Source organism: Rhinoderma darwinii, chromosome 2 (assembly GCF_050947455.1).
Source record: "Rhinoderma darwinii isolate aRhiDar2 chromosome 2, aRhiDar2.hap1, whole genome shotgun sequence".
Taxonomy (NCBI): Eukaryota; Metazoa; Chordata; class Amphibia; order Anura; family Rhinodermatidae; genus Rhinoderma; species Rhinoderma darwinii.
The window spans coordinates 435462765-435487306 of record NC_134688.1 but is presented as its reverse complement, the minus strand read 5'-3'; the positions used below and the strand labels follow the sequence as shown (position 1 = coordinate 435487306).

General features: G+C 39.6%; 1 protein-coding gene across 3 annotated transcripts in view; it reads left to right on the top strand.

The window, feature by feature from the left end:
* EPHA6 (EPH receptor A6) overlaps nt 1–24542 on the top strand; it is an 886412-nt gene that overhangs the window by 802936 nt on the left and 58934 nt on the right. For all 3 annotated transcript variants that reach the window (XM_075854449.1, XM_075854448.1, XM_075854450.1), the window contains 2 exons: nt 9211–9272; nt 23096–23305. In XM_075854449.1, coding sequence (XP_075710564.1) covers nt 9211–9272; nt 23096–23305 — 272 coding nt within the window. The remainder of the gene's footprint in view (nt 1–9210; nt 9273–23095; nt 23306–24542) is intronic.

Here is a 24542-nt window from a genome sequence, read left to right as displayed (position 1 = left end):
ATCTACATTACAGCACCGATCACATTATGTACAAGATAGGCCACTTATAATGTGGTGACAGAACCCATTTAAGGGCAATTTACACTGGGTGATTATCGGGCCGACAAGCGTTCGTGCAACGCTCCTTGCCGATAATTGCCCTGTATAAACATGGCAGCGATCAGCAGATGATCATCTCATTCATCTGCTGGTCGTATCGTTTTAGAAAAGTAAAATATTATCGTTGCCGGCAGCACATCTCTCTGTGTAAACGGGGAGATGCGCTGCCGACCTGATAATAATGTATGGGGACGAGCGATTGGAGTAACGACCGCTCGTCCCCATCCATAGCTCCGTGTGACAGGAGCAAACGAGCGCCGATCAACGATGTTTTCTTGAACGGTGCTCGCTGCATTGGCCGATTAAAATCGTGCCAAAATGGTGCCATTTTTGATGCAATTACTAAGAAGCATGTGGGCCCCTTTTTTCCAGCATTGTGGCTGGGCCCCTGACTGCAGTACCAGCTGTACTGCCCTGAAGGCGGCCCTGAGCAGAGACAGAGTGGCAGGGAAAGACACAGAGATGCAGCTTCCAGTTTTATATTTCCCCCAAGTGCTGGGTTCACAGCTACACTGCCCATTAATGCTGTATAATGTCCTCCAAGCTGCTGCTGCCTCTATATATGTGATAGACAGAGATAAGGGGGCAGAATTCTCCTATACTCCTATACCTCTACAGAATCTGCCCTTTTCTTACTGTGGAAACTGTCAAAACTCTCATTGTTGCTCTGATTCACTCTCGTCTTGACTACTGTAACTCATTACTAATCAGTCTTCCACTCACTAAACTCTCCCCTCTCCAATCTATCCTTAATGCATCTGCCAGGCTCATCTTTCTGACCAACCACTACACAAATTCCTCCACACTGTACCAGTGACTGCATTGGTAGCCCATTCCCTTCAGAATAAAATTGAAAGTTATTACTCTTAATCACAAAGCTCTCCATAGTGCTGTACCTTCTTACATCTCCTCCCTCATCTCCGTCTACCACCCTCTCCGCGCTCTACGTTCTGCCAATGACATTAGAGTAAGAGCTACAGAAACAGCGTAGCTCAGCGAGCTGCGCTGTTTCCGTATTTAATCGTCAGAAATCACACACTTCAGTCACAACACAGAGCAGTAGAACGGGGTTTAAGGGGCCTCATTCTAGACATAGGTGTGGGTCCCCGATGTGGGCCCCGTATCTGACATTTATGACATATCCTGTGGATATTTCTTAAATATCTCTGATGGGAAAACCCCTTTAATTAGTTTTGTCGCTATGTAATGTCTGATATTGTCTGTACATGTTCCCTCTGAATTGTAAAGTGCTGCGGAATATAAAGATTATTATTATTATTATTATTATTATTATTATTATAGCCGTTAAGCTTCATCCACTAGCTCAAAGAAAACTGAGAATTATAGAGAGAGCCTGCAGAGCGGAAAACTGTTAAAAAAAAAAAAAAAAAGGCAGGATACAAGTCATATAAGGGCCAAAAATAGTGTTATTCCTCATTTACGCACAAATGACAGCTTTTTCTGAAAAGTCATAAAGGTTAGGTACGTTTTAAAGGTTGTTCATATTCAGCAGGGTCTTGACCTAGTGATAGCTACCATTTAATGTGATTGTTCGAGAGCCTGGACTCATGTGTCCACATCATCCAATAGCTCTAGCATGGATGTCCTATTTGCAATTTTTTATTTTACTTTCTATTGCAGAAGGTTGCCAGTTAGCATTTAATAAATCCAGACTTTATGCATTAGTTCAGGGATCATTTCGACAAACAGCTTACACTTCACACTTGATATGTTACTACTTTTTTTTTTCCTGAACTGAAATTTACATTATGTCATAATTATAATGTAATAAATGACAACAAAACATTGAAAAACAAAAGTAGTCAAAAGACAGTACACCAATACCAAATCTGCGTATGTTACTAAAAATGTATCACGAGCACCTGTCGACAGTAAATTCCTGCAATTTGTTTTAATTCATTAAATTTCACACATTTTTTAAACATAAATACATATCTGTTTATAAATAATTTATCTTTAACACCCTACCACAATCAAAACTTATTTCTTACATTACTCTAGCAATCTATGCTTCTGAAAAACAAACATAATACAAAAAAATCATACTTTGAAGCTAAATTTCTCTGACAGATACACTGCAATAACCTAGACTAGAACCTCAAGGAATGAAATAAAAGAGTAACTAAGCATGACCAGGTGCTGAGGGAGCTAAGTGATGTAGTGGGGAGCGGGAGGTTAGTAGGGATTAAAAGTTAAAGGAATGGAGGAGTAAGATGGGCACTAACTAATGAGTTGGTGGGTGTGTAGTGAACGATCTTGGTGGCACTTTTTGAGGACACAGAATTGCAAGACAATCTGTAAATTTACAAGACCAGAAGCAGAAGATAGGAAAGACAACCAATTATGAGACTATGACATGCAAGTGATAAATATAAAAAAATGCAAGACTATGATAAATAAAAGAATGTGGGCTCTCACTAACCCCAATCCTACTCCTGACCCAAACAATACTCCTAACCATACTTCTAATCCTACCGCGTACATTGATCTTTACATACTACTTTTGGGGGCATGGCAGAAAAGTTTCAGAGTTGCATCTCATCTTTTTTTGTGTTTTTTGCTATATGACATGAAAAACAGTGAAATCCTCTGCCTGGATGATCATGTAAGAATTTAATATGACGTAGACCTTTCCCAGAGATTACTAATGTGAGTGGAAACACCAGGCCCTAAAATTACTCAAGCTGTCAGTGTACAATCAAGCTGTATGTATACAAAATACCGACACCTCAATGCAGTGGTGGATTAATATGATCTCGGGCCCTAGCTGTACATAAACTATGGGCCCCCACCCCACGCCACACATTAAATGAATTTCGGTAAACCTGCTGATTTCAGCATGACCAACAGACCATCTAAGGTGTATGGAGGTGTCCGGATTCTCACTCGACATTGAGAGAATAAAGCGTCGGGCGTGTTGGATGCCTGATTGTTTTGTTCTCACAGAATATATGTTGTTGTTTTTTCATTCCCCCGAAATAAATATATATATATATATATATATATATAAAATTGAATACAATGTAATAACACACGGCAAGGTTAGATGCAGCGCAATACACCGTCCCTGGATATGCTTTATAATGAAAATCAGCGCTCTGGGGCCTACACATAATTTGCCTCTTTTACTCTGGTTGTAGTTGTTCACTTTCCCTTTTCTTCTTCCAGCCCAGACCACCATGATGATTTCCATCCACGACTCGTCTCTGCAGAATTTGATACACAGACATCTTTGGCTTCTTGATTTTACAGCACATCCCCATCTGCTCCTCACCCACTACAGAAATTCCCCATCCATAGTGCCCCAGTCAATAATGCTACCCTTGTTGACCCTCACAGTAATATTACCCCCTTTTATGCCCCCTATAGGCCCCACACAATAAGTGCCACTTTTAGTTTCCCGACACAGTAATAGTGTCCCCTTTAGAAATAAACCCCACCCAGTGATAGTGCCGCTTTTATGCCCACCAACGTAATAATGTCCCCACAGTAATAATGTCCTTTTATGTTCCCACTTCATAATAATTCACCCAGAGTAATAATGCCCCTTTTTATGCCTCCAGTCAGTAATAATGCCTCACAGTAATAATGCCTGCTTTATGCCCACTCAGTAACAATGCGCCCTTTTAAAGCCCCATTGAGTACTAATGTCCTTTTTTCTGCTGCACTCAGTAATAATGCATTTTTTTATATCCCTACAGTAATAATGCCCCCTTTTATGCCCCCAGAAATAATGCCATCTTTATGCCTTAACGATGCCATCATAGTAAGAATGCCCCCTTTTTCATGCCCCACAGTAAAAATGCCTCCTTTATGTCCCAACAGTAAGAATGTCCTCTTTTTGCACCCCCAGTAATTATGTCCCCTTTCTTTATGCTTCACAGTAAAATTGCCCCCACAGTAAGTGGCCCATTTTTTATGCCCCCATAGCCCTTTATGCTCCATATTAATAGTTCCTCCTGTTTAATGGCCCCACTCAGTCCTTTATGCCCCACATTATTAGTGCCCCCTTTGCACCCCTTAAAAAAAACATACTCACCTAATAGATAGTAACCACAGTCAGATATTCTAACTTCCTGCTTTGTAGTGACGTCATCGCACCGAGCTGCTGACGTCATTAATGTGCTCCCAGTTTCTTATAGGCCCAAGGCTAGGCCCAAAGCCTAAACCGGGCGGTGGCCTACCTGCGCCGCCATTTCTTGGCCCTTTTCAGTGGCAGAAGGGTCCCTGGAACCATAGGCACACCCAGAGCCCTGGGCCCCGGGTGGAAGCCGCATCCGTCCCTCTGGAAATTCGCCACTGCCTCATTGCCAACTTTACATCTCCTTGCTGCAGTCTCGTGTAAGTGCTGAACACACTATCAACGTCTCTCTCCTACCCCAAAATCCCTGCAGTCAGACATAGTGGCGTTAAGGATGAAAAATATCTATTGGCAGCAGTAAGAGGGTTAAACCTTACAATTGTTTTCAATAAGCATCATGGTGGCAAACTTCAGATGTGGTTGTTTTCTGCTGCACCTCATGGACCCTTTTGTAGCTCGAGAACCAGATCCAACAAGAGGATTATCTGGTCCTCTACTGCTCCTATCCGACCCTGCGTTTTGAACCCCTTTAATGCTACTAACATATATTCCTGAAGCAGTAAATTGAGGATATTAAAGTGTTAAATTTATCTTCTTAGCTAAATCCTTCATTTACATTTTAACATCTTCAGTAGTATTTTAATCACTTTCTAAAGTGATTCAAGTCGTGTGCATTACATTCTGAAATGTACTTAAATACATTGGATTAAATTGTGCTTTTCCGAGCCCTCCACATTAATTCTCACGCGCAGATTGCGTTTCATGGATTCAATTTTGAACATGATAGATGAATGTAAAGTCTGGAAAGGGATATCGGCTTTACATAGAATAAGTGGATTTCTGCTATTACATGAATGCAGAATGGATGGGGGAAAATAAACAACAATATCAACTCATTATTTATCCGTACGACCAGATCTTACTAGCGTGGCTGGAGAGAGTTTGGGGGGTTATTTAAGTCAGGCATTGACTTCAAAATACTGATTAAAGGAAATTTCTTTCAACTCCAGAGCATCTAAATGGCTGCAAATCACTGAAAGGTGGCGATCAGCACGAGCCGGCTCGACCCTGTGTAGATATCGCTCCATTAATTGCTTGTTTTGTCGGGAGACTCGCTCCAGGGTTTTAAAACTGATTTATAAAACTTCAGATAAAATGTTTCCAGGCATTTCAATCTGTTAAATTGGTAACCCCGAGGCCAGGCCTAAAGATTGTTGACAAAACTCTGTGGTTCTAAGCAACATATATTACATTCACAGCAAGGGTCTCTGAACTTTGAGATTGTAAGCGGTTTCCATGTGGGCTCATTGCACAGCATTTATAGTAGAGATGCACAGCTCGAAAATCACAAGGTCACAGCTGACGGGCAGAAGCAAAAACTTTATTTTATCCTGTTTCCTACTTAATATTCTGACTTTTGCTTGCAATACTTAAAAAGCATCATTTTATGTGAGCTCAAGCCGGGGGTACAGCATGGGCTTAACATGATCCTTAACACTCACTAAATTGGTTTATCTCCTAAAAAATGTTTATTTGACTGCTGTATAGATTCTTTGCTGCAAGTCATTGATGTAAATAATACATTTAATATTTTATGACATTTTAATGCATGACTTAATATATGTTTTACTACTATTGTTTTTTTCCGAAAGTTGAGGTGTTTCTACTAGAAATCAAAAATCAAATCTGAATCTGCTTACCGCTGAAATTAGATTGCAATGGGTAACACATCCGCTTATTTCAGGGGGGTGATTATGGCATCACGGTGGCTCAGTGGTTAGCACTTGAGTTCTGGGTTTGAATCTGACCAAGGGCAACATCTGCATGGAGTTTGCATGTTCTCTCCGTGTTGCATGGATTTTCTCCGGGTACTCGGGTTTTCCTCCACATTCCGAAAACATACAGATAAGGAATTTAGATTGTGAGCCACACTGGGGACAGTGAGTGATGACAGCTTCTGTACAGCACTGCAGAATATGTTGTCGCTATAAAAGCAACAGAAATAAATAATAAATAGGCAACACCCATCTCACGGTTTCTCTGTCTGTCTTCCGGATCTTAAAAAGGAGCTGTCGACTCTCCTGAAAAGTCTGTTTTAGTAAATATTTGTATTCCCCATAAAATACCTAGAGCATTTTTTAAGAACTCTGCACTGTGCCACTCCTCTATTATTCCTCCTGGAAATATTTGAATAAATTGACAATGTCAATGGGGCTTGTCCCTACAAACTCTGAATCTGTACAATCAGTACTGATAGTGTCAGACTGTATAGGAACACACCCTATAAAGTGTAAGGGTCCTTTTACACCGGCCAAAAAATGAGCGCCGATCAACCAGTCAGGTTGTTGATTGGCACTCGTTCACTCCTTTCACAAGGAGCTATGTATGGGGATGAGCGATCGTTACTATGATCGCTCACCCCCAATCAATACCATAATGTCTGTAGCACATCTCCCTGTTTACACAGTGAGATGCGCTGCTAACAATGATGAGATTTTCTGCTGCATAAATGATATGATCGGCCAATGAACGCTCGTTTGCCGGATTATTGGCCTGTGTATAAATGCCTTTATGGTACATGCAGAGTTCTAGGAAAAGACATTCCCAAATTGTTATTTAATGGAGAATACAAGTATTTACTAAACAGACATCAGGAGAGCGGACAGGTCCAAATTAAAACCCTCATCTAAGAACTATACAATGCACCGATCGGTCCTCTGTAAGGATAAATATTTCCTTTCTGGTTCCTCTAATGTCCAGAAGAAGAAGTATTTATATATACAGATGATTGGGTCTCTAAATATGGAATTTGACACAGATAAGTTCTAAGATCTCCCCATCTAGACAAGTAAGGTTTTGGAGATGGGAGATTGTTTTTAACCAGTTTACGTTTAAAGTGTAGCTAAACGTTCGCCAAACTTCTGACATGTCATAGAGACATGTCAGAAGTTTGGATTGGTGGGGGTCCGAGCACTGAGACCCCCCACTAATCTCTAGAACGAAGCAGCTGAAGTGCTCGTGTGAGTGATCAGCCGCTTCGTGTCTGTTCAGCTTTTTCTGGAAAGCCGATGTATCGGAGTACGGGCTCATAGACTTTCTTTTGAATCCGTACACAGATGCATTTATTTCCAGAAACAGCCGAACAGACACGAAGCAACTGAGCGCTCACACGAGCGCCTCAGCTCCTTTGTTCTAGCGATTGGTGGGGGTCTCAGTGCTCGGACTCCACCAATCCAAACTTCTGACAAGTTACTAGGACATGTAGGAAGTTTGTCAACACGTTTAGCTACACTTTAATTATTGTGCTATATTGATAATGAAAGCTTGAAGCTCCTGGTTCCCACTGCAAAATCTGTAACAGGGCCCCCCACCATGAGCAATTTATAATACTGGCGTCTTCTTGTGTGTTAGAGGAGCCTTTATGGTCCCTTCACACACCAAGGCCTTGGTGCGACTGCTACCTCAACACCCCCTTTAGCTGGAAGGCCTAGGGGAATAATATATGGTATTATACTATACTTGCCAACAGTCTTGGTTTTTGTGGGGCTATCCTGCAAACCGACCACAAAAGGCCCAGGGTTTTTTCAACTTGACAACAAAATAGGTGTTTCTGCCAGTTAACAAATGTCTCACAATTTGTAATTCAAATGTTTGTATTTTATGTCTATTTGTCCAGGCAAATTACTAAAATGAATAAGGCCTCTTTTAAAGGGGTTGTCCACCTTGAAGAGCCCCTTTCCATATACTCTATTTAGGCATGGGGTGGTAATAAGGGTGGTGCACTTCTCCAGATCCCCCTTTATGAATCACAGCGGAGAGCCACTAGGAAGAGATGCTTCTATTCTGGAGGACCACTAGCATCTGTGCCCATTGTTTTTATTAGATACCTTGTCATCCTTCATTTCATGTGTAAGGGGAAATCAACATCCGGTATCTGTTTCCCCCAGCAGTGGTACATCACCCATTGTGATCTGCCAGTCACCAGACTAACATTAAAGAGGAATTGCCAGCTCTCCTGAACTTGTACTCCACATTAAATAAAAATGCTGGAGTCCTTTTCTTTGAACTCTATATTGTTCCGTTCCTCTATTATACCTCCTGGAAATAAAATGAATACATTTACAACCTGGTGTTACCAGTCCCCTTGTCCATAGGGTGTGTACCAGCTGAATCTGACACTGAAAAAACTGATTGGACCGTGTCCGACTGTGTAGGAGCACCTTCTACTGACAAGGGGAATGGTAACACCCAGTTATCAAGTTATTAATAGATTTCCAGGAGGAACAACAGAGGAACTACACATCAAAAAATTCTCAGATAAGGTGCTACAAGGTTGTTATTTATGGGAAATACAAGTATTAACTAAAGTCGGTCATACGGGAGAGCTGACAGGTCCTCTTTAAGGAGACAACTTCTTCAATTCTGGTGAGCTGCCTTTTGTACATAATAATTCTTGACAGTACATCTTTTTATTTTCTTTATTGTTTGTTGAATTCTAAAATATGTGACACCAGTTGAATAAAAATGGAGAAAGTAATGAAAACATAAAGTTTTTTTTGTAAAAGAAGACAATCAATCATTGAGATTGCATTTTAATAGAACAGTTTATACTTGTTTGAAATAATGTTTAAAAACATGAGCATATGTATTGGTGGACCTGCTTTTGCCATAATGACTTTTCTGATGCATTCTATTTTGTGATTGAAAATGCTTAACAAAGATTCATATTGTCGCACTGATGAATACCACTGACATAAGTCATTATGTCTTGTGCCGAGCACCAGGTAATAAAAAAAGCAGCGGTGTGCTCAATGAGTAACATTCAGCGCCTGCGTCCCCCAGCAACTACACAAATAATTTACTTCAACTTATTTTTTTTGCCCTGCAGCATAAGACATATGAACTTCATTAAAGTAATACAGATAATCTTTCCATAACAGCTGGAAATGTATAACCGACCCATAATACACCTTTAATCTCCCTAATGAATTTCTTTGCTGTTTTCACAGGCAGACCTGTAATGATTGTGGTTGAATACATGGAAAACGGATCCCTGGACTCATTCCTGCGGGTGAGGTGTCATTTTGTGGTGACATTTGAATAAGAAACAATTCTAGACTAGGATTTTAAATCATTTATCATAAATTAATTTTTACATAATGTTATTCATAGATTTTTTCCTGAAGAATAGCTGCTTTTCCCCCAGGCTGCATTACCTTAGTTCCATGATACATTAAAGTATGTCTGCCAAATAAAGAAGACTTGAACTTAAGAATATAATTGATTTCTCCTCCAAGCATTTAAGAAAAATGATTTTAAATTAAGGTATTAGAAATAAGATGGTTTGTTTTGAATTGGATCTACTTTGCAAATTATTTTTTTGCCTATGATTGAAATTGCAATTTCATTGGAAACCAGTGGCATCAATAAGCCATTGCTATACGAATGTCCATGAGTAATGTGATAATAATTTGCAGGATAAGTAGTCTATATTGTTATCCCTTGGAAACCAGACATAAATTTGTTTCTAAGGTCAACTGTACCCAAATCATGAAATGTCAGATTTGACTAAAGTTAAAGGGGTTGTCTCATGAAGGCAACCACTTTTTGAAATAAAGCATGTTCGGAGATCAGATGACCATCGCAGGTCTTCCGAAACCCCAGAAACCATACAGATTGCTTGCAGCGGCTGGAGAAATGTAGTATAACATAAGAGCCATTTAAATGAATCGCCATCCATGTGCTTCATGTACATGTCAGGTTTGCCAGAGCAGGTGCCACGTATACTTAGTGGCTCTCTAGACTGGCTCATAAAGATGTTTCTTGAGTTAGGGGCCTCATCTAGGACATCCATCCACCTAACTATTTCTGATCTTGTCCATTGGTACTGTAAAAAATCGAATACACAATGACAAGTCCTACATCTGTGCCAATTGGACATCGTCAGAATTCGTTTTCAACTTCTGCATGTAATTAAGACTGTTTTCAATCACTGACTGGAAGCAGCGATCTTGAAAATGACAAGGACTAAAGAATACAAAGTATAGTAGAAAGTTGTAGAATTTTTTTTATTGTACAACAAATAAACGTTAATTACGTAAAATTTATTAAAATTTAGTAAAATTTGTAAAAACGAGTGTAATTTCAATACAGCAGGTAATGCCTATTGTAAAGATAAGGAATTTATTCCATGGAAAATGCCCTGAAAGTGTCAGACAAATATTATGTAATGAAAAATATGAAAAATCCATCTAATTAGAGAAAAAGTTTATGGTCCGCTTTAGGTCTAATCCACACGACTGTGTTTTCTTGTCAGTGTGCTATCCGCAATTTTGCAGAACGCACACGGACCCATTCATTTAAATGGCCCCTTGCACACGATCGTGATGTTCACAGATCTTAGGACATGTCATTTTACGGTCCGCATTTGCGGCACGGATTCGCCCACCATGCATGAATCTCCCTGCATTTTTTTGCGGATCAGTGAACACTGATGACACATGGATGCACTACAGAAGTTTTTTTTACGGACAAATGAACCGCAAATACAAACAACGCATCAGCTGTTTAGCAGACCGCAAAATCACTACAGTTGTGCTTTGTGCCTTATGCTTAAGTCTGTTTTTTTTTTACATATGTCATGCAGAATAATAGAGTCTGCTGTTCTAATCCAGTTATGCCCAACCTTATTATTATGGGGGAAGTTTTTCCATTCATGAGGACTCCCTACTCATATTTCTACTATACCTTAAAGGGGTTGTTCACCTTAACAAACCGAACAATACCCCAAATTGATACTAGTGGTCCTAGTGACTAATTTAAACAAAAACAGAAACAGAAACGACCAGGTATTTGAAAAAATACAAACAGTCTTTATTAAAGTCAATTAGACACACAGAAAAAACATATAACAGTTAAACATAACAAAATGCCATGGACCCTCGAACAAAAACGGAATCCGAACATAAAAGCAGAGTGGCCCCCGAGATGTTAAAATGGTCCAACAGATCCTATATACGGCTAAAGTGCATAAATACATATTATTGAGCAGGTGCTAGGCATGGTACGCTTTGCACAGATGGACACATAAATAAGTATAGAGAATATATATATAAAGTGCAATCTTAAGTATAAATAACATGCAAAGCAATATACCTACACCTACGTATAAGAAGATGAATAGGAGATCAGGACCGGGAGGAGGGACCTCGACGAAGCACCAGCGAAACGCGCATCGGGTCAAGCAGAGGTCCCCCCTCCCGGTCCTGATCTCCTATTCATCTTCTTATACGTAGGTGTAGGTATATTGCTTTGCATGTTATTTATACTTAAGATTGCACTTATATATATATATATTCTCTATACTTATTTATGTGTCCATCTGTGCAAAGCGTACCATGCCTAGCACCTGCTCAATAATATGTATTTATGCACTTTAGCCGTATATAGGATCTGTTGGACCATTTTTACATCTGGGGGGGCCACTCTGCTTTTATGTTCGGATTCCGTTTTTGTTCGAGGGTCCATGGCATTTTGTTATGTTTAACTGTTATATGTTTTTTCTGTGTGTCTAATTGACTTTAATAAAGACTGTTTGTATTTTTTCAAATACCTGGTCGTGACTTGTTTCTTTTTCTGGTTTGGGTTGTCCACCTTCTGACAACTGATGACCTATCCACCGGATAGGTCATAAGTATGTCATCGGTACAGGTCAGACACCCAGACCCCGCACCGATAAGCCGCTCCGGTGGCCTACGGGCACCAGATGTTGTGGCACATAATGCTATGTACGGAGCCTGGAAACAGTTGGCTCTGTACATAGAATAGCGGCCGTGCTGCAGAACTGCAGGTCCGCTCCTATTCACTTGAATACAGTACTTCAGCTCGGCCGCTATTACGTGGCTGAAGCTAACTGCTTCCGGTATTTACGTCAGGTGCACGGAGGCACCGGACCAGCTGATCTGTGCGGGGCCCGGGTGTCGGACCCCCACAGATCATGTACTGATGACCTATCCGTTGGATAGGTCATCAGTTGTCAGAAGCTGGAAAACTTCTTTAAAATAGCTTGGTGAAGGGGCAGGTAAAGCGTTCTATAATAGTTGCCTAACACTATATAGGACTTAGGCCCTGTTCACATAGTTTACTTTTTGTCTAGTTTCTAGTATTTTTGACAGCAAGAATAGTTTAGTCTGCATCAATATTCTTGCTCTCAAAAAATACTAGAATCCAAACATAAACCTGATGGATCCCCTTATAAGTCAAGGGGATCCATCAAGATTCTTTGGCAGATCCATCATAGAGGTCATGGTGCCGTTATGAAGGGGTTAACTGTTTTGTCAAGCATCCTAGAGCAGGTTGAGGTCCTCTGTAAATATGGCAGGTCTTGTTGCATCTGCGTTTGAGGGATCCTTGACTATCCTCCAAGGAACCCGGTATGCGAAATACTGCTCTTAGCAGCCATGTCCGTGTGTCATGTCGCATACAGTATTTCCAGTTCTGAGGACCTCCAGACATATTTACATACATATTTGTGAGGGATATGACACCTGATTTTATAAAATTTTACTCTTTGGTTCTAGGTTCTCTAAATTACTGGTTTGACAAAGTTTTTACTGAACTATTTTGCAATTCAGGTTAATTATAAGTAAAACAAGATTATATTGGATGAGCAATAGCAATAAATATGTCTTTATAGATTTCTTTGTGGTTATAACTGTATTACACCTCTGAGTTTATTTTAGATGTGCAAGTAATTATATGTTGAAATATTATTACTTCTCTGTAAATGTTACCTGCTATTATGTCCGCAGGTGCTGTTCCTCTGCAAAGGTTCTGATATAGAACCATTAATCATGTGTTATTTTTTGCCGTCTGTTCCGTAGAAGAATGATTTGTCAGTCATTGCCATTGAACTGTTTTGTTACACCCACAGCACATTCGTAAAGTTTAACAATGCAGCCATCAATTTTGATTACCTTGCTGATGACATTTGAGGCATCTGTAAACCTGCCTAAAAAGAAGCAAGAAATTTAAAGAGCAAGAAAACCAACTATTTTTTATTAGGATATGTCAGAGACTGTTCTTTATCAATGAGAGCATCACATTGATGACGTCCTTGTAAGCTTTACATTTATGACATCACTGGAGGATCATCTATTACTGTAGTGGCCCAATCGAACACTGTCTTCAGGCACCTTCATATTTGCTATTCCTCCATTGCTTCAGAAAAACTCCAGATAGACATCTCCTAGAGTGTGGATTCAAGAACTACTTCAAAATGTATCTGTTGTGTCTATACTGGTTAATTTAAAGGGGTATTCCCATCTCAGCAATACTAGTAAATATGTTAGAGACTATAAATGTAATGATTTTTGCAAATAGTTTTATTTTTCAAAATTTTACTGTTTTTGAGATGTGGATTCCTTTCCAACTCACATTCCCATCTGTATATATTCATGGTCGCCTATGGTTATGGCCCCCGCCGCCTATGGTTATAGCCATGCTTGTGTACTGTCTTCTGACATTACCACTGCTAGTATAGCCGGGCTATCTGGAGCGTGAAAGCATGCGCAGTAGCTCCATGCCTCCCTTCAGCTCTATACAAGTTTATAGGATGCCACCTGGGCATGCGCAGTAGTCGTAGAGCCATTCTATACCGCTACTTTGTTGGACAAGAGCGCGCATGTTGAAGTTGCGGTGCTGTGAATTCATCACAGCGCCGCTAGAATGGCACGCAGCCTTTGGCGAACCCTACCGCTTACAAATTAGCAGGTGCCTTGCTGCGTGCAGCCACCAAAAACAATAGAAAAAAAAGAAGTCAGGGTAGGAATTTTTATTGGAACATACCATTTGCTTTCGTTTTCATCAGAGTGTGTAGCTAGGCAAAAAAAAAGAGATGAGAATAACCCCTTAGAACCTGCAGAATTTTAGTACCTTTTTCTAATGACTAATAGCCTCTGCTATTCCCATCACTAAGTTATATGGCATACTATGCTCAGTACTCACATTTGTTTCACATGTTTTATAGTCAGGAAATATATCATTAAGGAGTTTTGATTATGAGAAGGCGGCAGACGTCTGTTTCATTTGCCAAAGCATTGCAGGTGTTCTCACAATTGTCTGATATATAGGAGATTATATCTATGTTTCCTAAACTGTGTCATCATTTAAAAAACCAGGTTTGTAGCGCAACTTCATGCATTATCACAGATGTGAGCATGCATGAGTGATGCCTGTGCTATAATAAGCTTACCTGATTTTATATTTAATTGGTATTCTTGTTGGTAGATATGATCAGAATCGGTTCCAGTATAAGGGTCCTTTTACACCGGCCAATTTTGACTGTAACAACGAGCGCCGATCAACGAGTCAGCTCGTTGATTGGCTCTCGTTTGCTCCTTTCACAAGGAGCTATGAGCAGTAATGAATGGGGACGGACGCTCGTTACTACGATCGCTAAGCCCCATACATTTGTATCATGTAGGTAGTACTTGTGCTGCCGACAACGAAAATATTTTCTGCTGCAGAAACAATACGAGCAGCCGATAAACGAGCGTTTGCTCATTCATTCGACTGATCTTTGCCCTGTGTACACAGGGCAATGATCGGGAACGCTCGTTTGCCTGATATTTGACACATGTAAGAGGCCCCAGAGAAGATCAATCTGATTAGAAAATGGTGCAATTATAGTAGAAACCAGATCCAGGGTACTAACAGTACCGTCCAATCTATAGGGAAGCACAGCAAATTATGGTTTTATAGCTACAGGACATCTGAAGTTTGTATTCTGTTGACGAGTATGATGGTGTGTACTTTTGATACCATTGATTCATGCCTTTTGACTTTTCTAGTTCTTCATATAATTTCTTCAAAATTTAGTTTTTAAAAAGTATTAATTGAAACTAAAACTAATCCTGATACCCTTTCTTATGCATCTGTGGATGTACTATGTTGTCTGACCAAATATCTCCCAGCCACGGTCCACCTCTCTTAATAACATGGTTGCGGTGTTTTACCCTTAAAGGGAATGTGATATAAAAAAATGACCAATTGTTTAAATCAAGTTTTTATGTTAAACATATTTTTTAAGAAATGTTTTTCTATGCCATTATCTCTTTAAAAAAATAATCCTAAAATCTTCGTTTTCCCTCTGACTACTTACTGATCCTCACAATAGTCTGACCCTTCCTGTTCTGTAGAGATCACTTCTTAGCAGTCATCTCATTATCATCACAGGCAGTGATAGATAATGATAGATAACACCTCTATATACAGATAACACAGGATCATTCATTGATAATAGGTGATGGACACAGCTCCCCTCCTTTCCGTCCCTGCACAATGACCTCTATGCAGGTCACAGAACATGCCTAGAAAACTCCCCCACGGAAGTCAATGGGTCCCCTCCTGATCACAGGTTCCGATGGTCCATGTGGCTGCTGTAAAGCATATCTCTAAATGCTGTTAACAGCAGCTCAGGTAACATGGTTGCCCCATAATCATGTCCAGAAAATAGAATTAAATAGAATAAAATAAAAAACAATGTGCAATCAAAACATGAAAAAAGATTAGAAAAAAATAATATGTTTCACTATCTGGTTTTAATTAGTAAAACAAAAAATATATAGGTAATGCATTCCCTTCAATGACCAGAGTGTTTTGGTCTAAATGACCATGCACTTTTCAGCAATTTTGCTAAAAAGTGTTGGCCTACTAAAACTATTTTTGTGCTCTTTTTTTCGTGAAACATAGGACTTTTTTTTAATACAGTTTTTTTTTTTATTTAAGAAAAGCATTTTTTAAATTTATCGGTCTTTATTCCTTCAATTTGGAAATTGAAATTAAAATAAAGTATTAAAATGGGTTGCCTATTGTGTTTAAGTGGTTTTGATACATATTATGTAAAGTCTCAGGTGAACCGGGCGGCTATGTCAATGGTTTGGGCAGTTGTGGGCAGTGTTTTTTTCCTTTATTTGTATTTCAATTTATAGGTTTTGCTTACTTATATATGTATATTTTTTTTGTCATAAAACCACCTCTGGGGGACAATCACACTTCTTTTTTTGAAGTTTCCCACTGTAACTGGGGCATCCATAGGAGCCCCACTTACAGGGTAAAACTGCCCCTGTCGTGACATTAGTCACTGGCAAAGCTGATCTGGGTCTACTAACACACAGCAGCTATGCCATGCCAGGTTCAATTTCATTGAGCGCAAAGTAGACTTCCAAAGAGGAGACAGAAGTGGTTATAAATCGCCTTTATCTTCTCCCCAAAGTCCCTAGCTGCAGGAGCTTTAAGGGTAGGAGCACACACAAAATCAAAAACATCTGAAAATACCGAGCTGTTTTCAAAGGAAAATAGCTCCTGATTTCCAGACGTTTTCTTAAGCCACTCACGATTGTTGCAGCGTATTTTACTGCTGTTTTTGGAGCTGTTTTTCCATAGAGTCAATGAAAATGGCTCCAAAAACATCCCAAGAAGTGACATGCACTTCTTTTTAGTGGGCGTCTTTTAATTTTGAAAACGAGGCGTAAAATAACGCCCCGTCGAAACAGAACGCCGTCTTTCCTATTGAAATCAATGGGCAGATGTTTGGAGGCATTCTGCCACCCGAAATACGCCTGAAAACACTTTGTGTAAACATACCCTCAAGCAGCGACATCAAAAGATGTCATTTGGGGCTTGCGCTGTCCGCTGTCAAGACAGTGCGCGGTCATTAAGGCTACAATCAGACGAGCGTCGGCAACCTTGGACGTGAAAAACAGACGTTTTTCACGTCCGAGGTGCACCCGTGAAGGATGCGTTGTCACGGATCCCCCAGAGACTAGAGTCTATGGAGGAATGCGTGACACGCAGTTAAATAGGACATTTCCTATTTTTTCACGAACCCTTCACATGCTCCGTTAAAAAAACGGTCAAGTGAGCGGCCCCATTAAAATACATGAGTCCGTGGGACGGCCGTCACACGGACGTGATACATGCTTGTCTGAATGAGCCCTAAGTACTGCATAAGATGACCAGGATGTTACTTGATGTGGAGAAGGATAGACTGATCATAAAGTACAAGCAACTAAACCTAAAATGAGAAAATAATATATGACCGGTAACTGCCACATATATTGTATTCAGAGCCAGAATATATGTGGCTGAAACCAGGGCCACAGCTATAGACAGAATTTAGTTGATAATCTCACATTCTTGAAGACAACAAATAAAACCAATCTAAGGACTGGATTTGCAACATGAAACCGTAAAATTTGCTCCGAATTTATTCATTAACAGACACAGGAGCGGCGTATATGTAGCTGTGTATATTTAATCTGGTCTCATTCAGAACACAGGTTTCTTTAGTTGAGTAACAAACATTCCGCATAGTGAATAATAATGATCTAACAAGATGTCTGGGGAATCAATGCACCATATGATATGATTCAAGCCGCAGTCTCTTGTCAATTTACACTTAGAGTTGCATATATGGAAAACAGGCAGGATAGTTTTTTCATAATAATTTGCTTACAGGAACAGTTTCCTAAAATGCTGCATTTAGCCATGATGAATGTTGACGAAATCATGGCCCAAAATATATTAAACTGAAGTTTTAGACGGGTATGTCAACCGATACCCTCCTAGGGAACTTATCCAGATCCAAATCATCTTTCACAATGAAGATTCCAGATTTCATAGAGTTCAGTTGTGTCTCATTATAATTCGCTAATGTATATGAATTAATATAGCAAAACTATGTTGATAAGATAACAAATAATCTGTAAAAAATGAGAGCATATTCTTTAGTCAAAAATTAAAATATTAAAAAAAAATTGTGAATGTGTCAAATGCATTTGTTATATTCAGTTCAGGCACTTTCTAGCAAAAAAAATTATACTAATGTTAAAGGGAATAATATTTTTCTATAATTAAAAGAAATACAATTTTCCCATATACTTTCTGTATTAATTCCTCACGGTTTTCAAGATCTCTGCTTGTTGTTATCCGACAGGAGCATTTATTGTTTACTTCCAGTGGATAAATTCTGTCCATGGTCATGTGATGGACACATAGGTGTCGGGATTGTTAGAAGACGCAGCTCTGATACACATACTGTAACTGTAACGAGCCATGCACCTGTGTGTTCATCACATGAACATGCCCAGAATTTTATCCACCGGAAGTAAACAATGAATGTTCGTACTGAATAACAACAAGCAAAGATCTTGAAAACTATGAGGAATTAATAGAAAGTATATATACTTTTGTTGTCTTGTTTGCTGGTCAGTCCTGCAGAAATCAGGACTGTTGGCACTATGGGTAGCATGTGGATCTGGGCTTCAGCCAATACAGAGGGGTCTCTAAATGGCAAACCCCCACTTCCTTAATAGGTTATATGAAAAAAAAGTTTTTTGTCAACTTTTCTAGGTTGTACATTACCTTCATTGTCCTTGTTAGGAATGAGTTAAATTGTTAAAAGTGAGATCCAAAAATAAAAAATATAATAAAGCAAATAGCAAAATCCGTTGTGCGCAGCCTACAGCATGTAAACATTGGTTATTCGTTTTTCCAATTTGTGTTATAGCAATTTCTGCAAATATCTGTCATGCTTTCAGCACCTAAATTACAAAATTAAGTAGATAAGTTTTAAAATGTTGCCTTTGGACTCTCATTTATGGGATTTCCACAGGTAGCTGTTTATGGTTGCCAAAGCGCTGTAAATTTATGCATCAAAACACCTCTTACATTGCAATATCACGGACATAAAACATTAATTAAAGAAAAAAGAAATGAACTAACATGGCAATTTCATCATGCACTGAAAAGGAACATACAAAAATAAAAAATAAACGGTAACTCTTAACAAGCAGGAAATGAGTCTGTCCCTTGTGTGCCCATGTCTAATAAGATCTGCAATGTACAATATCTGTGGTTGTCCAATGTTCGATTTTAATTTTGTAAGTATAATGTGAATGTATGGCAAATAGTCGTATTGTCAGATACTTTCAGGCATGGTAGTGCACCTACCTCTGGGATTTCTTGTAGCAGAAATCGTCTTTAGCTGTCTTCAATATGCTGGGGACTGTATGGGACTTGACTGATTATCCCATTGAAGTAAAAGCATTATTCATGTTGGTTAAATCTGAACTTAATGGGATTTTCCAGATTTAGAAAGAAAGGATTTGCTTTTTTTTTTTAGAAACCGTGCCACATCGGTGCCATGGGCAGTGTCTGGTATTGCAGCTCATTCTCATTCAAGTGAATGGAGACTAAATGCAATTCCAGACAAAGCCCATGGACAGATGCTGTGCTGTTTCTGGGGGTAAAAAAAAAAAAGCAGATCCTTTTTCAAATCCTGGACAACCCCTTTAATGTCTAAAGAAGATTTTATTTGCTAGCGGGAGGCAACATCTACAATTATTATGGGGTTTGTGCAGAGGGTTGCGCATTTCAGGTTGACTTATTTATCCTTCCCAGTGGGGGCTTTGAGTCACCTCCCCACAAGCAAAAAAGAAAGAGGTAAAGCAAAAGGGTCACACTTCACTACTCTCCAACAAGAAATGGGAAGGGGGGCATGAGGGTCAAACAAGTGTTAGGTTCTCCACTTCTAGGATGGCGGATGTATTAGGATGCACCAGAATCACAAAGGGAGAACATTTTATTTTACCTCATTGGCTCTGTTCACATAGGCGTTCATAGCCCAGACAGGGGTTTCATCACTTTTGCAGGCAAGAGGGAAATCCCAATAAACCCCAATATAAGTGAATGGGGTCCATCGGTAACCATTTAGATTCTTCGTATGACAGATCCAGCACCATGACTTCTATTATAAACAGAAGCCATGCACTGGTATGAACATAGCCTTATATGCAAAAGTAGATCCCATTTGTCATATATTGACATGAAGTGTTACCCGTGGGTCAGGTTGAGCCTATGATGACCCTAAACCTACCACCTCAAGCAAGTAGAGTTGTGTCAGAGGTAGACAAGATTATGAGCACCTTTAGGAACAGGGACAGATGTGAATGGTGACAACTTCAGTACAGCACTGTGGAATATGTTGGCACTATATAATCAGCAGATAATAATTGTTCAATTGTTGAGCTTTGCTTAAATCAGTTCTATAAATAACGAGTATGTATGACTTCTAAAATTCACTTCAACGTGAAAAAAATATGTTTTCAGCCTTTATATCTGAGATTCCAATATACTTATACAACCTCAATCTAAAGAAACAAATAATATATAATATGTATGATATATACTAAAAAGGGTCAAAGTCCTGTACTACATAGACTTATTATTATAGTACAATCAAGGTATAGAATGTTTATTGCTATTGACTTTATGGATTGTAGTTCAGTGCTGTGTCGTGACTTACAGACACATTATTACTGCAGATATTGATGCGGATACACACGAGAAAACTCCATCATTGCTGAGCTTTTAACCTTAAAGCTTTTGCCCCAGGCTGCTCGCGCACCTTCCTGCAGTCTTATCTGCTGTGCGAGGGTTGGAGTTGGCACTTTGATATAGGAAGTGTATTATGAAGCATGATATTACAGTGCCAGGACTACACAGCTGGGGAGGAACAGACTTTCTACATTCTAATATTCTTATTATCTACAAAAGGTTACCAGTAATTATCTTTACAAAGCACAAACCCGTCTTCAAAAGAAATGGGTGAATTTTTCTAGTTTTTGCAATTTATTTTTGGGTGTGGTTGTATTAGATAGTGGATCCACTTCTACATTTTAGGTTTTGTACAATTTTCAGTTTTAAATATTTGTCATATGTTTATGGATCCACAAAGATTAAACACATTAATAGTAATTGCCTCCATTTGTGCACTTTTAATTATATAGGGTTGACGTATTCCACAGCGCTGTACATGTAATGTGATCACTGATATGTCTCTATCTCTGTCTGAGGAATAAATACATATACCCTAAACTGGCCATACACATTACATCAAAGTCAGATGAACTTGCCGATTTGGGTGGGACTGGCCAACGTGTACGGGTTCTAATGACTGTCCCCTGATGGCAGAAGTTCGGAAAAGATGCATTGTGCAGGTTGGATTTTAGCATGTCCAATCCTTTCCTAGTAGGGCATATGGACCACATAGAGGGGGGTTGGGACCACCGTCTATAAGCCAGAATGTTGGACCCAGTCCATCCATGCATGACATGATTCACCATGGTGTTGCTGCGGGGGGAAACGTATGGGCAGCCAGTGTTTTCCTGGAAATAACGATGGTCATCATGGGTGATAGAAGCCAGACCCACGACACGCTGCTCTTCTGGCCGGATTCTTTTTAAAAAGGTTTTTTTTTGTGAGCCATCCGCTTTAGGGCAACATATTATAATGACAGGTCCACAGGGTTTTTATATCGAAGGGTACAAAAAATATTTACAGGCCGATACACAACATCTGTCAACCATTGTTGACAGGGGCGGTAAGAGGTGGGGAGAGACGGCGAGAGCCCTCTCCTCATTGGTACAGCAGACTGTATACTGTCTTATTGGCTATAGTACAACCGGCACACTATTTTGTTGTGCCGTTTGGTATAATATTCACGCGTACCTATTATGATAATATACTGTCCTTAAATAGGGCAGAATATTCTGATGACTGATCTGCTTTAATGTAGTGGAGAAATTAATGATTGCGCCATACCATGCACCCCACTCTTCACTAGATTTCCTATTCTTCCCGATCATAATATCTGACAAGATGATTGATTGCTTGACAGCGGCAGGTTTGTGGATGTGATAATTGCAGTTCTATCAGGTGAATTGTCGGATAATATTGTATACTCTCACAACACCTCCTTGTCTGATATTGATGGTCTTAAAACCGATAGGATCATTATCTGGCAAAATAGAGGAGATTTTTTTCGGATGGGCCAACTTGATGTGAAGTCAATGGGTCAGTCCTGATACATAAGAGAACAGCAGCACTTTATGCACTTAGTGTGAAGTTACAATGTCGTATAATACTTATTGCATAGTAATATATTCATGCTATGAAAAACTATATTACTTACTATACAGATGGAAAGCACGTTGACTACTCTAGGGTTAGGGGCCCAGCTTTTGAGCTTCCAGTTTCATCTCTACTTCACCACCTGGTATTAACATGGCATTAGATGCATCAGTTAATGCAGTTCTATATTAGGCTCCGTTCACATCTGTGTAGGGACTCTGTTCATGGGTTCTGTCGGACCTTTCCATCAGGGGAAGCCATGAACAGAATCCAAACTGAAACGTTTGCATCCCCATTGATTTCAATGGTGACGGATCCGATGCAAATGGTTCCCGTTTGTCACTGTTCAGTCAAGGCTTAATCAAAACCGTAGTTGACTGCGCCATTCATTCCGTCAAAAGAATGGAACCCTTATACAAACGGTGACAAAGAGACACCATTTGCACTTGATCCGTCTGAAGCAGATGTGAATGTTGCCTTAGGCCCCATGCACATGACCGTAAAATTGTCCGTAATTACGGACTGTAATTACAATCCGTAATTACGGACCCATACGTTTCTATGGCCTACGGACACCTTCCTGTATATTTATGGGAAGGTGTCCATGCGCAGAAACTTGCCCAAAAAAAAGGGCACGTCCCATTTTTTTATTTTACAGACCATGCTCCCATACTTTATAAAGAGGGCAGAGCCTGTAAAAAGGGACAGCTGTCCGCAGCCGTCCGTGCCCGTCCGTGCCCACGGTCATGTGCATGGGCCTTAGTCTGTCAAAGCATAAATCCATGGGAGATTTTTAGCATAGCTATAAGACGTAATCTTATATTATAAGTTTCATTGATACATTTTTTTTAGAATAGTATAGTGGAAAATAAATGTTTTTGCTACATTGTAAACTGATTTTGTGTTGTCATCATTCTGCAGAAACACGATGGTCATTTTACAGTCATCCAGTTGGTGGGCATGTTACGAGGAATTGCCTCAGGAATGAGATACCTCTCCGACATGGGATATGTTCATCGGGATTTGGCTGCCAGGAATATCCTTGTCAACAGCAACCTGGTGTGTAAAGTTTCAGATTTTGGACTCTCAAGGGTGTTAGAAGATGACCCTGAAGCTGCCTACACAACCACAGTAAGTAGATACGCTTACATGAGGTCTATATATGATAAACGCTTTTAAGCTATAGAGCATACAAGAAAGGCTGCCGCACATCAATAACGGGATGGTGGATTTAATTCAGCCCATTCATTTGCAGATTTATTGCAAACTGAAATATGTCAAATTCTCAATTTTTCTTCCAGGTTGTAGCACAGAGACGTTATAGGGTTTGCCTCACTAAGGCAACCCCTCACAGGGCAAATGGACATTATAAAGTCCCTCCTCTCTCTTTAAGAGCCAGGGCAAAGAGCTCTTGCTCTGGGGGACACAACCCCCCCCCCCCCTATGTATTGCGTGACCCATTCTCTTGAATGGCCGCATGTAATATTTGGCGGTGCCAGAGCTTCTAGCTATGCCTTTCATCCGTCTTTACCCTGTATGTAGGACAGTCATTTATACTTTACACTTTGTAATTCCATAACCCTATTGTCCTTGGCTCAGGATGCACATTACACTAAATGAAGTTCACAGTAGTCAGATCATGTCTAGTGAGGCCAAGCCGAGGTTTCTGTTTGTACCGCAGCAGAGATCATTGCAGTCTTCTTGCTATTGATTTTGTTAACAGCACTGATGTGGCAACCTGCCATGTTCAGTAGATCCTGCACTGTTTAAACAACCTCATAAATTAACTTATTCGGCTGTTTATTCATTTTCACATTTAATTATTGTCACTGATTTATTCATTAGACATCTCACCCAGACTGCGCCGCTCATTCATTCCTGGCCATGTATACAAAAATTTTATTAAAACGCAAGACGGAAGTAAAATACTGAGAGGATTTACAGAAGCAGCTTTATATTCAGTCAATATACAAATTATGAATCATCAGATTACAGTCTTCAGAGATGCAGATTATGGATTATCAGTGTACTATTACTCAGCCTTTAGAGATGCAGATTATGGACTATCAGAGTACGATTACTGTCTTCAGAGATGCACATTATGGACTATCAGAGTACGATTACTCAGTCTTCAGAGATGCAGATTATGGATTATCAGAGTACTATTACTTCGTTTTCAGATGCAAGTTATGGATTATCAGAGTACTATTGCTCAGTCTTCAGAGATGCAGATTATAGATTATCAGAGTACTACTTCGCAGTTTTTAGAGATGCCAATTATGGATTATTAGAGTACTATTACTCAGTCTTCAGATATGCAGATTCTAGATTATTAGATTATTAGAGTACTATAACTGGATCTTCAGAG